General features: G+C 39.5%; 2 protein-coding genes across 2 annotated transcripts in view; both read left to right on the forward strand.

Moving 5' to 3' along the window:
* slc6a8 (solute carrier family 6 member 8) overlaps nucleotides 1-3,056 on the forward strand; it is a 54,689-nt gene extending 51,633 nt beyond the window's left edge. The window contains exons 12-13 of the mRNA XM_080444369.1: nucleotides 475-645; nucleotides 1,263-3,056. Coding sequence (XP_080300495.1) covers nucleotides 475-645; nucleotides 1,263-1,400 — 309 coding nt within the window. The 3' untranslated portion in view covers nucleotides 1,401-3,056. The remainder of the gene's footprint in view (nucleotides 1-474; nucleotides 646-1,262) is intronic.
* The window catches only part of LOC308096879 (SOSS complex subunit B2-like), a 378,668-nt gene that overhangs the window by 275,687 nt on the left and 86,979 nt on the right, over nucleotides 1-16,002 (forward strand). The gene's annotated exons all lie outside the window — the stretch shown is intronic.

Genomic DNA, 16,002 nt, shown 5'->3' on the forward strand with positions numbered 1-16,002 from the left:
TGAAAGTCTGGGATTCAAAATGTACTTGAGGAAAAGTACAAAAGTATTGGCATCATAATGTACTTAAAGTACGAAAACGTAAACGTACTCATTTGCAGAAAGTCCCATTTCAAGTTTTCAAATGTATACAAATCTTTTGAAAATAGCAGATCTACAGATGTACAAGATTGTAGATCGGCTATTTTCAAATGGCCGAAATGTATATAGGGTGGTTAATGTTTTGTATGTTTTGTAATAATAATAAAAATCTACAAAGTAACTAGTAACTAGTTTTCAATTAATTGTAGTGGAGTAAAAGTACAATATTTGCCTCTGAGGTGGAGTAGAAGTAAAGTTCTCTCTCTCTCTCTCTCTCTCTCTCTCTCTCTCTCTCTCTCTCTCTCTCTCTCTCTCTCTCTCTCTCTCTCTCTCTCTCTCTCTCTCTCTCTCTCTCTCTCTCTCTCTCTCTCTCTCTCTCTCTCTCTCTCTCTGCAGTTTATCTTCTTCTTCCATCTGTTCAACTACAAGCCGCTGACCTACAACAACTCCTATGTGTACCCATGGTGGGGCGAGGTGATTGGCTGGTGCATGGCCTTGTCCTCCATGCTGTGCATTCCTGTCAGCCTGATCTACAAGCTCTTCAGCGCCAAAGGAACCTTCAAGGAGGTGAATAACCTAATAACTAATCATAAACTATACTCCAAAACCTCTTTCACTTTAACCAGCCCCAGTTTGATATGCATTAGGCCACAGACCCCCATTTTGATACGTTATTCATTTTTTTATTTTATGTTTTTATTTTATTTTTTATCTATCTATCTCTGGGACTCTAATCTGCACTGTAAAATGTAAAAATGAAGTTTTTTTGTTAAGTTAAAGCTCTCCATTTGGATAATAATAATCCAATAATCACTGCTTCAGAGTGTTTGTTCAGTCACAGGGGTCTCGCCATCTCTCCAGCTCTTTAATAAACACATTTTTTAAAATGTGTTCATTAATCAATTTCATCCAATCAGGAGAGATAACCTATTTATCGGCATCATTTTGATAGTGCTCCAATTTCATTTCCATCACTTGCAATTTCAGATCCCTGTCACCAAACAAACATTCTATATCAATGATTAGTATCAGAATATAGAGCTATTTCACACTTATAAAAAAATCACTTACAGCACCAAATCTGAGTGTGTACACATGGATCTGGATCAGATTTCTGTTATCATCTCGTGTTTTGTTATCCTCCTGTACTCCTAATGATAATGTACGTCGTTGATGTTTTTCAGCGTTGGGCTCATCTGACCACGCCTGTGTGGGGTCATCACCACCTCGAGTACATGTCCCCGGACACCCACGTGAAGTCACTGCCTTCCCTGTCCCCGGGCTCCGACGACAAGGTCATCATCTTCGAGAGCGTCATGTAGGGCCTTCCACCAATCACAGCGCTCCGTCCCTCCCCCACCTGACAACATCCTGCCACCCCCCCCCCCCCCCCCTCAACTGGGCCTGATCCAAGACGACCTTCAGTCCGACCCCTTTCCCACGGATCATACGGATTTGAAATGGATAGAATTATATTCCCTGGTTTTATTGTTGGATCAACGTAACAACACAAGCCAAAGACAAGCCATTTCATTGGAAAAGTGTTCTTCAAGCTGGTAACACATTTGGCTGATTTATATTGAATGTGTCTTTATTTTATTTAATATTTTTAAATTAGGCCGATTCTAAAAACGCCTTCTAAATCCTAACCTACGTTTTCTGAAAATCATTTTTTTTTTTTTTTTTAATTTTTATTTTGCTATAAAGCAATAATTAAATGTCACAGATGCTGTTTTCCGACTGAAAGTTATAACAACGTATAGGTTTAACAGATCTAAATGGGCTGGGGCAGGTAGCAATGCCATGTTGTCTTGGAATGGGGTCACGCATACTTGCACACACATGTACACACATGTACACACACACACATGCACATGCACACAGTTACCTGTGTTGCTTGGCTATTGTCCATTAGTATCTGTGGCCATTACACATTCAGCTACATCACCATGAGAACCTCCGTCAGTTTTGATGACTGCGTCACCTTGTACAGTAACAACCACTGCAATGATGTGCTATTCAAAACCTAAATATCTCACTTTAGTCTTGCGTCTCATTTTGTACACATCTGTAAAGTTTCATTCTCCGTGCATGTGTAATGGTCCATGTAAAGCCTAATTTATGCTTCGGTGTTCCGAAAATATAGCAGATCTACTGTAGGTCTGCTGTTTTCGACGCACGACAAAGTATATACATGGGGCTTAAGACAGAGTTCTAAACAAGCAGACTGACTTAAACCTCTCATCTATGACCTCACACAACGCTGCCACTATCAGAACCTGAACGTAGACCTGAAACTCATTTTATTGATACAAAGAACTGAGTTGAATCGGCCTCTTAAAATGTCAACGTCCCCAAACTCTAATCCAAGCACTTTAAAGGAGACACCTTGAATGTTAGAAGTTTGTTTCACCAACAAATTGACAAAAAAAATAATCTAAATCTCTGAAACGTAATCTCGTAATCTAAAAATGACCAAAGTCCTGTCACTCAGTCAATTTTGACAGTTTAATCAGTTTAGGAAGCCTATTTGTCTTGAAAGACTTGAATATTTATTATGCTGTTTGAAGCACCTAAAACTGACCCAGAGTCAGGCTCAGCTGTCTCATAGCCTTGAGCCTTGATCACCGGCTGACCTCGGATCAGTCTTGAGACATTCTAAAGCAGCCGTTGATTCACACAGGGAACAAGTATCAGTTCTCTGTATTTTTAAAAAGGCTACTCTGAAGGTCATTCTGTTTCAGTGAACTGTATCACGTACGATGAGATGACATCATTCAATGTACAAATAAAGAGTCGAGTGCCAAAAGGATGTAGATTTCACCCTGCAGGGTTCAAGCTCTGACCCTCGAACCCGGTGCAGGGCTCCAGGCTGCCATATGAACCAGTAAACTGCCTAGATCAGTCCTCTGTACGTACACACACACGCACACACACACACACACACACACACACACACACACACACACACACACACACACACACACACACACACACACACACACACACACACACACACAGAGACACAGACACAGACACAGACATAGACACACACACATACCATTGCCATCCCATAAAGCTACAGACACAGTAGGGCAAATGAACTGGTCGTTAATTACCACGGTGATCTTCAGTAAACATAGGATGGTGTCATCATCATCAGTTAGAAGTATGGTTTGGATCAACTAGGACAGACTTTGTTATACAAAAATGTGTTATTAGCCTGGTTGTATATTATTAGAAACAAACGACAGAGGGAGAATGGAACAAAAGGAAGGAAGGAGAGAAAGGGAAGGCTCACAAATTGATGCCAAACCATGCCTTGTGTTTTTGTCTTAACCCCAGTGAACCAACACAGCTGATAGCCAAACCCATAGCTTTAAAAGGCTCTGGTCAACAAACCCCTCCCCTCAGCAGTCAGCAGGGGGCGTGTCTAACATCTAACCCCTCCCCTCAGTCTGCAGGGGATCGTGTCTAACCCCTCCCCTCAGTAGGGGGCGTGTCTAGAACTCTGTCTCTTAGCAACCACTAAAAACATCAACCACTCATTGGGAAGATAGAACAATTAGAATGTAAGATATATTAAAACAATAAAAAACATTTGCACATTGTAAAATTATATCACTAGCACTTTTTAAAAAACTGTGTTAGGAATATCAATTTTTGGTTTTGTTTTACATATTGTAAAATGAATCAGAGATTTATTTTGTAAAGGTTTTTATTTTGCTTAAGCATACAGTATGAAAAATATATATTGAATAATATATATTGTGTGTTATATATTTGATGCAGTATGTAATTGTGATGACGATGATGATTTCTGACTGATCGCTCATGTTTAGCTAACGACACACGTAGCCGTCCAAAACAAAATCTGAAATCTCGGTTATTACCATAATCTATATTTAATTTGGCCTTACATTTCCCAGTAGGATAGGAGCAGTATTAGCATTCTGCCTGTATGGCTAGCACAAAAACACACATCCTGAATATTATTTTGTTTACGTGCTGTGCTTTTAAAAAGCCCTTCTTACACCAGTGATGAGAATTGAAAATCGAACTGGCCACAAAACCCTCATGCTTTTGTTGACTTCAGATTCTATTGTAGTTTTGATTATTTTTTTTATGATTATGTTTTTTTTTGCACAGCAAAACCTGTGTAAACATGAAATGAATTCAGATTCCAATAGAAATCACAGTCACTGGTGAGAAGGTTGTTGTTTGTTGCAACGTGAAGCTATAACATGAGTGATCAGACAGACCATGTTGCTGCGATGCAGCAATTATGCCTGAATTTATATTTTGTTGTACGACCGTGTGACGCTTGACATAAGAACAGATCTACAAGTTAACAACGCGTCGCTTCACGGCAGAATATAAATTGAGTTTAACGCTCATTCTGAAAGGGAAACTTTTTGTTGATTTGAAATGATCAAGTGTTTGAAGAGTTTTAGCTTTAGATGCATTTAGATTGTTTAGCCTTTTTCTGTGTTTTTATCAGAATTTACAGTATTTTCCCCCTCAGACCTCCCAAGGCTTAGAATCTCACATTAATGTTATGATTTACCCAAAATAAAACAACCACTTTCATAGCCTGCAATCTTCTGTTCATAAAGGAACCATAAAGAAAAAGGTTTTTGTTTATCGGAGACGTTTTTTTTTAACCACATTAAGCCTGGCGTCCCCGTTTAAAATGCAGATAATATTTTCGATATTGGTAGCTTTGTGGTTAGCTAAAATACGTCAGCATGTTTCCAAATATTTGATGTCTGCTTTCAACCGAGTTCATTTTGTGGTGACCACCAGCCAAATACCAGCAGTTCTCCCACTTTTTGAACACATGGTACAGAAATGTTTGAAATTGAAAATGGAAAGAATAAGCCAGATGTCTGCTGGCTGATGAACTGCCATTGCTGCGGTGATTTGACACCCGGCTTTTAATGCAAAATACACTCCTCCTCCTCCTCTCCCCGACGTTAGTGAGGAAGGTTCCGTGTCTGGCTGCAAGCAGCCACGACTAACACAACACAACTCCACCTGAACACTCTGGGTTGCTGTACAGGCATTGAAGCCACATTTAGTACAATCTATCATCTGTGAGTGTAAAAGTGAAAACCCCCTTAACGTCTATCTTCCTTCCAAACTGAATACTGTCCATAGAGATTAATACTAATACTAGCCATTGTTAATAGTGAGATTAAGGCTAATCCCAATATTATTATAATTTATTTTAGAAAAATCACAGTAATGTAACTAAGTGCCACTGAGGTGTGTGTGCGTAGACACAGAGCTGGATATTTACTGACACATCTAACACAAGGCAGTGTTTTAGAGGGAATATTTATTTTTCCCCCTTTTTTTAATATGTTTATAATTTGTTGGGGGCTTTTTTTCTTTTCTTTTGTATGTCCAGTCATTGACTCTAGCCTGGGAGGGGCAAAAGGTGCAAAAAGTAAAAAACTTGTAAGTGATTTAAATTTTTACTTTAAAATGTATTTTACCAAAATTCATTCTGTTTGGTGTCCTCATGTCTCTCTGCCAAAACGGTTGTGGACAGTATCTTTGCTCCAAGTGAAAGGCTGCTGAACTGAGAAGATGCTAACTTTACAGTACTGTAAGACCACTCATGCCACTGTCATCTGTAAACTTGACAGTACTGTAAAAACACTTACTGTCAGCTGTAAACGTTACCATGAAATAGGGATGGGATGATATGGAAATGTCATGTTACGATTATTATTATATATTAAATAATCGCGATTAACGATATTATCGCGATTATCAAAATATGCTTAAAACTCTTCAAATGCCACCTTTGTTAATCACTTAGGGAACATTAGCCTCAACCTGTCACGTCGTGAGTACAGAAACCAACTCAGGTCCAGTGTATGGTGGATAATTTCACTATAAATGTAAATCCCTACGATATGATTATTGTGAGCGTTTCTATGGTGCTTGTGTATCGTCCCATCCCTACAGTAAAACTACTCATGCCACTGTCAACTGTACATTTGACAGTAGGCTACTGTAAAACCATAACTGTACATTTCTCAGTACTGTAAAACCATAACTGTAAACTTCGCAGTACTGTAAAACGGCTCATGCCTCTCTGTCAACTGTAAATGTTACAGTGCCGTAAAGCCGTTCATACTGCAGTACTGTCAAGTGTGTGTTTGTGAGTGGACCGGTCAGACATTCTGCTGGGTGGGACTCTGACAGTACGTGACAACATGCAGTTTAGTTTCCCCAACAGAGTTCAGCCTAATACCCGGTAGGATGGACAACAAGGAATACGCACAACTACAACAACACAACAAGGGATTACGTTCCGACTTAACTCTCCCTGAAATATGTCTTCCCCAGTAGTACTACCCCCAGTAGTCAGTCTGTCTGTCTGTCTGTCTGTCTGTCTGTCTGTCTGTCTGTCCATATCCACACTGATGGTTGAGAAGGATACTGTCTTATCAACTCTGACTCCTATAGGCTGTATTCGTACAGGTACAGAACATCTGCCATACATCTGCCATACAGTAGGTTGTCTGGTTTCCCCAAATCAACTTGTCTCTGCTCAGTGTCTTCATGTCAGCATTAGATATATAATATGTAATTCAGGAAACTCACCACAGAATATGTGATTACAATTTAAGCGTTTAGCAGACGCTCTTAATAGAGTGATTTACAGTAAGCAAGGACAACACAAGGTAATACATCACACAATGATTAACTCAACCAGCTCCACATGAATGCTAAAGTTTTACTGGTTGACCTTATAACAGGACTAATGTGCATTTCACATTGTTACTGACACTTCTAGAACAAGTCACAACTGATGAGATCTTTTGGTTTAAACCACCAGGCCACACTGCCAACGAAAGTTCATCTGACGGCATCTAAATTCGATTTGGGAAACCTGCCCTGCATGTACCACAGGAGCCTGTAAGCTCAAAGAGGGTTCAAATCAGCTGTTCTGTCCTTGTAGGGAATGAAGTCCTAAGGCTTCGGACAACAGACTCTGGGCTTTTAACCTCCACTCTGGAACAAAGTTTAGCCCCCAGTCTGTGTGTCCGTTCTGTTCGTACCTCGCATCAACCCGGTGTCTCGTTTCGTTACCCTTGTGTCAGTGTGACTTCCTGTAAATTACCAGTCTTCCATTCATAGCGATAGATTAGCTTATTGATTAGGAGGTAACTAGGTTCATTATTGACTGTATTAATGCTATTAATGACCTCTGGGGCTTGAAACTAACGACTTGCCACCGGACAGCTGCTGGCCAATTGTTTGGGTCTCTCTACGCTGCAAAACACCTCGTCTTCTGTTCTATTCTAAACGGCTGCTTTGGAGAATGAAGATTGTTCGAATGCCGTCTTGCGTGGCGTGGCGTTCTGGGTGTGCTCAGTGCTGTGGTGGGTGGGGCTAATGCCTAATTTATACTCCGTAGTGCGACGGTGAACTGATTCACAAGAACTGTTGATCAGTTCTTGTGACGTGCGATGGAGTATGAATTCAGCTTAAAGGAGTTAGTTTCATGCCCTGATGACATCACCAGTGTTCCATTGCCCTTTGAACCCTGTCTGTCTGTCGGGGTACCACTGTGCTCACAACACCAACACCAACTAAAACCAATGGCAATAAAACTAAGTTCATGACAAGAAGTCACTGTTTGAATGTGTCGTTATTTGATTTGAGAATATGTATGTAGTTAATGTGTTTAGTAGATATTTAAAGGTGAGTGATGTTATTTTGTTAAAATAGGTGTTAAATAGGTATACAGGATATTCCCATCGTAATCATTGCTGGAGAATGTTTGTTCAGTAGCGGGTCTCCCCATCTCTCCAGGTCTTAGATAATAATACATCCAATTTATATAGCGCTTTTCTTGGTACTCAAAGTCGCTTTACACAACAGAACAAATAAAAGAAAGAGAATAACTAGTTAAAAAGCTATAAACTAAGCAAAGGAAAAACGTTAAAATTAAAAGGCAGAAAGGGGGATTTTAGGCGGGGAATGCAAGTGTGAAAAGGTGTTTTTTTAAGGGAGGCTTTGATATGAGGTGGGAGTGAGTTCCAAATGGAGGGGGCTACAACTGAGAAAGCCCTGTCACCCCAGGTCCGTTTTTTCTTTAGTAAACTGAACATTTTCAGTTCGGGATACTTCTGTATGAGGATAAACAAGTGAAATTGGAAGTAATTAAACAAATAAATGAGCAGACAGAACTGGAACAAAAGCTGATTAATTATCTTCTTGGGGTTCTTTCTCCTGATGAAATTGAATGAAATTTGAAACCCACCAAAAAAAGAAATTTCTGTTTACTTAAGTGCTGCAGATACAGGGAGAATGTTACTGAACACTTATAGCATGACATCTTTTATGGTTTTCAATGTCACGCAATAGCATGAGACCATGGTCATATCCTGTCAGCATCATGGTCAGTATCATTATCAGTATGCTTTATTTTATTTGTAAAATAAATAGTAATCACAATACAACTCAAACCCTGGATAAAAACAAACTGTTAAAATGTACTCCATACATTTTAATACAGCATGCTTTGATATTAATTAATATATATACACTCTGGCAGTTAAAGAAAATGTACTTTTGAATACTTTTCCAATTTTAAAAGCACCTACACCAATACTTTAACTGGAAACAAATTTGACTGAGCAACTTTCATTTGTAGTTGAGTAATGTTTCACGAGGAGTATGTATACTTTGTACTGGGCTAGAGTACGTTGGTCCACCAGTACTGCAAGTAGAGCTTCACTTTGAAGCATACAGTATATGTATGATGTCCAGGACCCTTCACTGACCTGCTACAACGATATGTGCCCAGCAGGACCCTAAGGTCACCTGCAGGGTCTATTGGTCATTCCTCATACCAGGTTGGGCGGCAAATTCCGGCAATAGTTGAATGGTTAGTGAGCCCGCCTGGGAAGCCAAGGTTCGAAGTGTCCCTGAGCAAGATACTTAACCCCTAACTGCTCCCATAAAAACAAAAAGGTATGGAATGTCCTTCCATAGGTCTTGAGAGCTGCAGCCTCTGTGGAAATGTTTAAGAACCACTTAAAAACACTACTGTCTTCAAAGTTCGCAGCTAGTTTATGTTTCACCAGGCAGGTCATGTCATTTGTGAATGAGGTAATCAAACGTGGCACTGCACTGGCTATGACGACATATAGAGACTATGGATGATGATGATGGTACTGTTGTTCCCCAAATGGAGGGAAAGTTTTAAGCCTGCTCTTAAACTTAGGGTGTCTGCCTCCTGGACCAAACCTCGGAGATGGTTCCACAGGAGAGGAACCTGATAGTTGAAAGTTCTCTCTTTGAGATTCTAGGAGCCACAAAGTAAGCCTTCATAGCCTACTGGGAATGCAATGCTCTAACGCACGCACCCACGCACGCACGCACGCACGCACGCACGTACGCACGCACGCACGCACGCACGCACGCACGCACGCACACACACACACACACACACACACACACGCATTTTTAAATACACACTCAAGGATTATAACACGGTCAGCGTCATAAACGCATTTATGCTCTAAAAGTTTAACTAGTATAAACTTTTAAAAGTGCTCTGCTCGGCCAGAAAAAGCACTCTTATCACGGCATTCTAAAGGTGGCGGCAATGTTGTCATATTTTGGTCATTTCTCATAGGGTGTATTGTAAAAAAAAAAAGGCTGTGCCTTTTTTTTTTAAAGGCACCTATTTTGAACATAGCCTAAGAGGTCAAGAAAATATAGTGTAAAGAAAACAATTGAATGCTACAAAGTACAGTAATAGGACACCAGATAAACATCAAACCAAAACATCAAACAAAAAATGTATATCTATTGATTAGAGGTAGGTATATACGGTGCATTTATTGTGATTAATAACCAGATCCTTCTATTTTGGATCATGGGCCTTTGGTTTTGTCATTTCTATCTTTTATCTTGTTTGATGAACCAACTGAATTCCCCCCCAGCTATTTATAAGGTAATGAGCCAGCATTTATAGTCAACAACATGAGGACCCAAAGGGTGTGTACTGTCTGTCATATCATAATGTCAAAGAAAAGAAAATGGCCAGTTTCTTTGTTTGTGCTACATAATGAGACAATGCCCAGAGCCACAGTAGAGCATGTTTTCTTCATTGACCATGTTTAAATGGATAGGTTAGATGAAGACAAGGTTGTGATCTGAAATACCATTTAATAGAAATAAATAACTGATATGTCTGAGATATCATTTTAAAGCTTATGGGTGATAAGCAGCAGACAACTGTTTGGAAGATCTTCTTCTTCTTTCGGCTAATTCCCATCAGAGTCGCCACCGTGGATCATCTGTTTCCATCTGCTTCTGTTCTCCAGTGGTGGAAAAAGTACTCAAATGTTTTACTTAAGTAAAAGTATCAATACTGCAATGTAGAAATACTCCATTACAAGTAAAAGTCCAGAATTAAAAGTTAAGTAAAATACTTGTACTTAGTTACTTTTCACCACTGCTGTTCTCTGACGTCTTCCTCATTCACCCCCGCCACCTGCATGTCCTCTCTCTCACTGCATCCTCTTCTCCACTTGCCTGGCAGCTCCATCTTCAGCATCCTTTGAAAGATAACAGGCTCAAATGTTCTTTGGTAGCGCTCAAAGCCTCAAACATTGGGTGATATTTTCTTTTACTCTCTTGTCCTGTGAGTACAGTAGTAACTCATTGAACCCTACACTGTAATAAAGACATGCCATGTCCATCATTTGTTTTTCATTTGCAACTTTTAACACAGCAACACTGCAACACTGTCTACATCAGCTTTTTACCGTTCTGTCACTTATCTTTAATGCTAATGAATCATAACAACCAATTACATTATAGTATGTTTGTATTAGAGCACAACACAACAAAGACATATTGAACTAGATAGAGAATTATTCTATCTGTTAGCTTGCTGAAATGGATATCTCTGCTGTCCGGCAGAGACCCAAAATGTACATTTTTTAGGAAATGTTAGGAGGTTTTATTCATCATTGATAAGAACAGCTAAATGGACCTCCAAGCTCACAATGAGGTTGGAGGTCAAAAGGGGGTGGAGCCTGGAGTCAGCAAAACCAGCTAATTCCACCTCCCTTTGGTGGAGTTAGCTGGTTTAGCAGAAAGTTTGAGGATCCAATGGAGTTAGCTGGTTTTGTCAGAAGCGCTTTTTAATGCTTTTCATTGGTTCAATATTTTTTTTTCCAACACACAGACGTAAAGGGTGTTCAATGGCCCTGATTTATGGGGAAAAAAAGCAAAAGCGTCAAAATGGAGTTAGCTGGTTTATGCCGGACAGCAACGATATATGAAATACAATTTCTTCTTAGAACTTTTAGTTTGTGTGTGTGTCCGCACACCGTCTTAATGCTCCCAACACAATTTAATAAATAGAGCGGTCAAAAAACAACAACAACGTTTCGGCCGATGTGGCCTTCGTTTAGGTCGTCTTCGTTGACCTGACGAATGTGTGTGCACCTAAACCGGTTTAGACTCTCCAGTCCAAACACAAATCCTTTCCCAAATATGTTAACCAATCACTGTATGCTTTGTAATGGACTCACACCGCCACAAGAAAAATGTATCTATGAACACACACACACACACACACACACACACACACACACACACACACACACACACAGAGAAAATTATATTCTGATGAATCATCTATACTTATTTAATCTTCCACAGTGGAAGAACATAATATCAAATGCTCGAAAATGTATTCAAATTTCAGATTTTTGATGAATATTATTGATCAAATGTATAATATGGTATGGATTACGATCGCAGCGAAACTGTGCATGCACACTCCCTGGAAGCCAGAGCATCTCTGCCCCGAATTCTTCAGCTCGGCTACCCTACATATTTCAAATCGGCCTTATGGTGGCGCTATAACAGTCCCTCCCCCACTGCCGCACCCATCAATGATAGTGACTATAACACTAACAGACCTGATTGCTGGTTTGTAAGTTAACATTGGCAGATTACTGCATGCATGGCCATAGAAGAGTAGTTTTCTTGTAGCATTAGCTTAGGTCTCTTATATCTGGATCGACTTACCTGTTTTTTTGCACCTTCTTCAAATGTCGATTGAAGTTCAAAGTAGTTGCAATTCCATTGGTGATTCTAGCACTGCATGCCTTGCATACTGCGATTCTTCTATAGTTGCATTCCACCTCGTAATCTTTCAAACCGAAAAATATAATTACTGGAGTCGACGGGCCGGCAGCGCCAGGTCGGCAGGAGTAAACGCACATGTGTGTGTTGTCTGTTTGGTAACATACTACAACACGTGAAGCACAGACGCTACTACAATATGACACGTGTCACTGGCGGCCGGGATTTTTTACTAATAAAATGAATAGTTGATAGGACACATTTTAAACATTTTAATATTTGGGCTTGCTGTAAAGTGACTTGAAAAGACTTGAATTATCAAGTCAAAAGGGCGCAAGTCAAGTCAACTCACAAGTCTTTGGCGTTCAAGTCCAAGTCTAATTTTGATTTTATCAAGCAAGTCTAAAGTCATCAAAATCGGGACTCGAGTCCAAGTCGAGTCTCGAGTCCAAGTCATTTAGTATACTCCAAATTACTTTAAAGCAGCACTAAGTTTGGGGTATCAGTGGCCACAAATAACATGGCAGCCAACATCTTTGACTTCATTACCCAAGAGTCTCTGCAAGCATGTCCTGCGAGGACGTGCTGTGATTGGCCAGTCTTCACTTTGACTGGCAGTTCTGCCTTGGGGCCTTGGTAAATGCCAGGATGAAACTCATCGTCTCCCTCACATAGTTATACAGTGAAGCCCATAGCAGGGACTCCCCTGAGTCTATACATTTATGGAAGGATTTATTGCTTAAACATAATTTAGTGGGACATATGCTATATAGTTGTTAAAAAGTTACATACAGTAGTGCTGCTTTAATAGGTTTTTTATTAACCTCTAATCTCCTCTTATACTAGTCTCTTAATTGCTTGTATAATTAAGAGTTGGCTTTCAACTCCATAAAACCGTCTTTGTTTTGGTGAATAGCTAAAGTGTATGTTTTATTTACAGACGAGAGGGCCTGCGCAGAATGTGCTGCCACGGGTCGAATGGGGGTTTGACCAGAGCGAATTGCATTTACTTTCACTAGGCTATGAGCAGAGATGGGAAAAGTACTGACATTCTGTACTCGAGTATAAGTACAATTACTTGTGTAAAAAACGACTTTGGTAAAAGTAGAAGTACTCATTCAAATAATTACTCGAGTAAAAGTAAAAAAGTACAGGCTCTGAAATGTACTTTAAGAGTTAAAGTAAAAAGTATTTTTACCGGATGTTTCTGTGCAAAGCCAACTGTAACATCATTTGAAGGCTATTATACTGAAAAGATCCCCACCAAACACATCTTAAAAGGCTTGGTTTCCAAACTGTGATGTGAATCATGTGATGAATCATGCAAGTAAACCCACCTCTTGAAATCTAATACAGAAGTGGTTCTCAACCTTTTTAGACTGAGTACCACCTCAGAAAATATTTGTCACGCAAGCACCACCATTATGACTGACGTTAAAATACAGTAGCGTAGACCTAACCCACACATTGGCAACATACGGCCTGGGGGCCGGACCTGGCCCTTGGTCTATCTCAATCCGGACCTCGAAGTCCTCAAAGAAAAGCAAAATGACCCCCCAATAACCTACATCTTAAAAGGCAGCATTACGTTAATGATTTTTAGGGAAATTAATTTAACTCGACGCCAATTAATTATTAGTAATTAATACTTATGTACCATTTGAGTACATACCTGCATTCCATATTACATCTGCATGTTCTCAAATGTTTATAATTTGACAGTAAAACAGTCTGCCATGGATTCATATTTATAACATAATGCAATGGGCCCTATTTTGCGTGGCGTCTTATGCCTTATGAGTAATGACTAATCTTATTAGGATTTTTTTTATTATTTTGAAAAACATTTTTAAATTGTGAAAATAGTCGATCTACAGCAACACGTTGTGAGCTTGTATATCGGCTATTTTCACCATTTAAAAATGTTTAAAAAATATATATATATTATTAAAAAACATTAGTCAAAAGGAATAAGACTTATAGGGAATATGTTTGATAATGTGAGTGATACAGTACAGGACCGTGCTTAGTAGTGCTGTCAGAATTGGCCAAAAAATTCCTATCAAATCTCTACTTCGGCCACAGTTGGTGCTGAGAAGCGCACGCTCCTGCGGGATAAAATGAATGATTTTATTCGTCATTTAATAAGCCTGTAATGGTTAAGCCCAGACTTGTCCAGGAGAACGGATGCTCCGAGGATCTGAGCCTGTGATGGAGGAACAATCTTTACCTGTCCTTGACATGAAACGGGAACTTATAATCAAAAGAATCTATTCAGTCAGATGAAACGTTTTTTGTTTAAATACAATTAAGGTAGCCTACATGAGAAATGTGACAAGTAGTATAGGCTAGCCTAAGTTTTACTGTGTCTGGTACCAATACAAAAAAATAAACTGGTCTGAGCTTGTAGATCTGCTACTTTCGCATTAAAACGGTGATAACAAAGGAACGCAGGCTTGCACCACATACAACGCTGCCTGGCCAGAAGTCGGTGCGTTGCTTCCCGGCCTGAGGCCACGTGCCATGTGAATGTCAACGACGTGCCGTACAGCACGTTAAGTTACATTTCTTTGATAAGACTTTCAGAGGTCTTTTATCGTTCTCTCTCTCTCTCTCTCTGTCTCTCTCTCTCTCTCTCTCTCTATGCCAGGAGATAATAAAGCACCTTTCTATCTACCTACTCAGATAACTTCCAATTCAAATTAATTAATGTTAATATATAATAGTTTTGTTTTAAATGTTCTAGCCTTGACGACCATGCAGTCTTATGCAAACGTTAAAATGTAAATTAGATAGAATTTTATTTAGACAGATGCCAGGTTATTGTTGACCTGGCATCCTAAGTTTGTGTATAGTTTCAATGTACATTATTTAATATTTTTGATATTATTATAATGTTTAGACTGATGATAGGTTATTGGTTTATCTATGATCCTAGATTACTGAGGCACTACACTATGCATTTGATGTATTACCTCGATTTGCTTACTGTAAATCACGTCGCTAAATGCCAAAATTGTAAATTGTAATTTGGCTTTTGTAATTTACAAGGTGTCCTAGTTATTTGTGTTTGTGAAATAGCCTTATTTATGATTATTAATAGAATTTGGGGGTGGGGGGGGGCACCAGGTAAAATGCTGCCTAAGGCATCAAATTCCTCAGGGACAGCACTACAGCTGTAAAAAAATAAAAAACATGGTTGACCCTATTGTAAAGTAGTCTGTCGGGTTTATCAAATTAATGCAGTTTTAACATAATTCAGCACGGTTTCAAGAGTTAACATAAGCGCACACACACACACACACACACACACACACACACACACACACACACACACACACACTTTTCAGGAAATGACAAAAACAAAACAAAAAGTGGAGTTAGGAGGTTTTGTTCATCATTGATAAGAACAGCTAAATGGACCTCCAGCTCACAATGAGGTTGGAGGTCAAAAGGGGGTGGAGCCTGGAGATTTATGAAAAAAATGCAAAAGCTGAAAAATTGAGTTAGCTGGTTTCTGCCGGACAGCAACGATTTATTTTATACCCAGGCTATTAAAAAAATAGCAGATCTACAAGCTCATAGCGCGTCACTTCGTGCAGTGCTATGAGCTAGTAGATCTGCTATGTTTGTAAAAATCCCTGGCACAAAATGTTTTGAGATGGGGGTCCGCAGCCAAATACAATTCATTTTGGGGGTCCTTGACACGAAAAAGTCAGAGAACCACTGGTTTAAGTCAAGGAGCATGCTTTCATATATTGTAAATATGAACTTTGGCCAAAGTCT

Source organism: Gymnoscopelus braueri (assembly GCF_963280865.1).
Source record: "Gymnoscopelus braueri genome assembly, chromosome: 12".
Lineage (NCBI taxonomy): Eukaryota > Metazoa > Chordata > Actinopteri > Myctophiformes > Myctophidae > Gymnoscopelus > Gymnoscopelus braueri.